Consider the following 3,802-nt stretch of genomic DNA (forward strand, 5'->3'; position numbering starts at 1 on the left):
TGGGCCACTGGGCCCATTAGTGGTAACAGTACCGTGCAGTAGGTGGGAGGTGTAAAGCACTGTGTGTGTGTGTGTGTGTGCTTGGCAAATTATTGTGCCCAAACACTCAAAGAGGCGGTGAATGGAGAAATGTCAGCCATTAAGGAAATGATAAGTATGTGTGTTACATTATACCTCATTGTAGATGTGTAATATCTCCTCGTACTTGAGGTGTGAACAACAGTATCAGACAATATCACACTGTACAGTAGATTTGACCACCTCACCCAGCCACATAGTAGGGGACTTTCCTTCATTCTGACTTCACTGTGATCAACAGAGGGAGGGGTGGAGGGAGAGAGAGTGGGAGAGAGAGAGTGGGAGAGAGAGAGAGGGAGAGAGAGAGTGGGAGAGAGAGAGAGAGAGGGAGAGAGAGAGAGAGAGAGAGGGAGAGTGAGATGAGAGAGAGGGCGAGAGAGGGAGACAGAGAGAGAGGGAGAGAGAGAGAGAGGGAGAGAGAGAGAGGGGGAGTGGGAGAGAGAGTGAGAGAGGGGGGGAGTGGGAGAGAGAGTGAGAGAGAGAGAGAGAGAGAGAGAGAGAGAGAGAGAGAGAGAGAGAGAGAGAGAGAGAGAGGAAGACAGAGAGGGAGAGAGAGGGAGATAGGGGGGAGAGAGAGTGAGAGGTTAGAAAGAGAGAGAGAGAGAGAGTGAGAGAGAGAGAGATGGAGCGAGAGAGAGCGAGAGAGAGGGAGAGAGTGAGAGAGAGAGAGATGGAGCGAGAGAGAGCGAGAGAGAGGGAGAGAGAGGGAGAGAGAGAGGGAGACAGAGAGGGAGATGGAGAGGGAGAGAGAGAGAGAGAGGGGGAGAGAGAGAGGAGAGAGAGAGACAGAGAGAGAGAGGGAGAGGGAGAGAGAGAGGGAGAGGGAGAGAGTGGGAGAGAGATTGAAAGAGAGGAAGAGAGAGAGGGAGAGAGTGAGAGAGAGAGAGAGAGAGGGAGAGAGAGAGAGGGAGAGAGAGGGATAGAGCGGGGGAGAGAGAGAGAGAGAGAGGGAGAGAGGGAGAGTGAGATGAGAGAGAGAGGGAGAGAGAGAGAGAGAGAGAGAGGGAGAGAGAGAGAGAGAGAGAGAGAGAGAGGAGAGAGAGATGGAGAGAGAGAGTGGAGAGAGAGAGAGAGATGGAGAAAGGGAGGGAGAGAGAGAGAGGGAGAGGGAGAGAGGGAGGGAGAGAAGAATTCGAAAGCAAATCCAATTTTGATAAACTCCCATATCTACTGGGGGAAATTCCACAGTGTGCCATCACAGCAGCAAGATTTGTGACCTGTTGCCACAAGAAAAGGGTAACCAGTGAAGAACAAACAACATTGTAAACACTCTTGTGTTCTTTAACCATTTGTACATTGTTACATTTGTAACCAATACAAATTAACAGTAAACATTACACATACAGAAATTTCAAAACAGTAAAGACATTACACATGTCATATTATACGTATATACAGTGGGGCAAAAAAGTATTTAGTCAGCCACCAATTGTGCAAGTTCTCCCACTTAAAAAGATGAGAGAGGCCTTCAGACGGGCCTGGACATGTACTGGCTTAAGCAGGGGGACACGTCTGGCACTGCAGGATTTGAGTCCCTGACGGCGTAATTGCTCCCACAGTTGATTTCTTCAAACCAAGCTGCCTACCTATTGCGGATTCAGTCTTCCCAGCCTGGTGCAGGTCTACAATTTTGTTTCTGGTGTCCTTCGACAGCTCTTTGGTCTTGGCCATAGTGGAGTTTGGAGTGTGACTGTTTGAGGTTGTGGACAGGTGTCTTTTATACTGATAACAAGTTCAAACAGGTGCCATTAATACAGGTAACGAATGGAGGACAGAGGAGCCTCTTAAATAATAAGTTACAGGTCTGTGAGAGCCAGAAATCTTGCATGTTTGTAGGTGACCAAATACTTATTTTCCACCATAATTTGCAAATAAATTCATTAAAAATCCTACAATGTGATTTTCTGGATTTCTTTTCTAATTTTGTCTGTCATAGTTGAAGTTTACCTATGATGAAAATTACAGGCCTCTCTCATCTTTTTAAGTGGGAGAACTTGCACAATTGGTGGCTGACTAAATACTTTTTTGCCCCACTGTATATATGTATAATATGACATGTGTAATGTCTTTACTGTTTAGAATTTTCTGTATGTGTAATGTTTACTGTTAATTTTTTATTGTTTATTTCACTTTTGTATATTATCTACCTCACTTGCTTTGGCAATGTTAACACATGTTTCCCATGCCAATAAAGCCCCTTGAATTGAAATGGAATTGAATTGAGAGAGAGAGGGAGACAGAGGGTGAGAGAGAGCGAGAGAGAGAGAAAGAGAGAGAGAGAGAGAGAGAGAGAGAGAGAGGGAGAAAGGGAAGGAGAGAGAGAAAAGAGTCGAAAAAGATTGACAAAGAGAGGGAGACGGCGTCACCCCAGTCTGCTCCCAGGCAGCAGCAGCATTTCGTTTGCATATGGAAATTATACAGTGATTCAAGACCAAGGGTGTCTTTAGTCTGGAAGTGTCTGATGAGGCCTGCTGCTGCTGCTGCCTCTAATTTAATATAATTTCATATTTTCTCTTAAAAGGGGAGAAATGTTCCCAAGCGAGTGATGCATTGATCTCCCAAGAGTAAACAGCTTGATTAAAGGAATTCTCTGGCTCTCGACATCCACTCCCTCCTGGGTGTGTGTGTGTGTGTGTGTGTGTGTGTGAGAGAGAAAGCGAGAGTGTGTGTGTATGTGTGTGTGTGTGTGTGTGTGTGAGAGAGAAAGCGAGAGTGTGTGTGTATGTGTGTGTGTGTGTGTGTGTGTGTGTGTGTGTGAGAGAGAAAGCGAGAGTGTGTGTGTGTATTTGTGTGTGTGTGTGAGAGAGAGGGAAAGTGTATGCGTGTGTGTGTGAGTACATGTGCGTAGTGAGTAAGTACGCGTGTGTGCATGTGTTTGCGTGTGTAAAATACAGTCTGTTTTGAGTTTTACATTTTACATGGCATTTTTCTGCTATCCAGACAGCCAGACAGCTTGCTTCATGACTAACATGTTTAAAGTTTTGACTGAAAACCTATTAGGAAAATCAAACCAACGTCTCAGTACTGAGAATAGATGGTGAAAGACAGAGCGTTCTCCACTCACCGGCAGACCACACTGATGCACCAGACCATAGAATTAGGAATTAGAACACGAGACCCTGTTGTAACGTTCTACCCATGTTCTCCCAACGTTCTACCAGGGCCTGGGAGAGCAGCAGACACCCCTGGAGGGATTAAGAGCTTAGCTTGCTTACATTTCCCTGCATGTTGGCTGACTCATGGGGTTGGGAGGGTGAGAGCTGGTCTGGAACAGGTTAATGTCATCAACTCTGGTCTCAACATGGACACATGGATGGAGTCAAGGTAATGTCTTTCTGGATGGAGTCAAGGTAATGTCTTTCTGGATGGAGACAAGGGTATGTCTTTCTGGATGGAGACAAGGGAATGTCTTTCTGGATGGAGACAAGGGAATGTCTTTCTGGATGAGACAAGGGAATGTCTTTCAGGATGGAGACAAGGGAATGTCTTTCAGGATGGAGACAAGGGAATGTCTTTCTGGATGGAGACAAGGGAATGTCTTTCTGGATGAGACAAGGGAATGTCTTTCTGGATGGAGACAAGGGAATGTCTTTCTGGATGGAGACAAGGGAATGTCTTTCAGGATGGAGACAAGGGAATGTCTTTCAGGATGGAGACAAGGGAATGTCTTTCTGGATGGAGACAAGGGAATGTCTTTCTGGATGAGACAAGGGAATGTCTTTCT

General features: G+C 46.0%; 1 protein-coding gene across 1 annotated transcript in view; it reads right to left on the reverse strand.

Annotated features, from left to right (window-relative positions):
- LOC139401893 (cAMP-dependent protein kinase type I-beta regulatory subunit-like) overlaps positions 1–3,154 on the reverse strand; it is a gene marked incomplete at its 5' end in the record, with an annotated part of 31,987 nt that extends 28,833 nt beyond the window's left edge. Inside the window, one exon of the mRNA XM_071145897.1 lies at positions 3,143–3,154. Within this exon, the coding sequence (XP_071001998.1) occupies positions 3,143–3,154 (12 nt within the window). The remainder of the gene's footprint in view (positions 1–3,142) is intronic.
- Between the last annotated feature and the right edge of the window lie 648 nt (positions 3,155–3,802).

The sequence above is a fragment of the Oncorhynchus clarkii genome, unplaced genomic scaffold (genome assembly GCF_045791955.1).
Source record: "Oncorhynchus clarkii lewisi isolate Uvic-CL-2024 unplaced genomic scaffold, UVic_Ocla_1.0 unplaced_contig_570_pilon_pilon, whole genome shotgun sequence".
Lineage (NCBI taxonomy): Eukaryota > Metazoa > Chordata > Actinopteri > Salmoniformes > Salmonidae > Oncorhynchus > Oncorhynchus clarkii.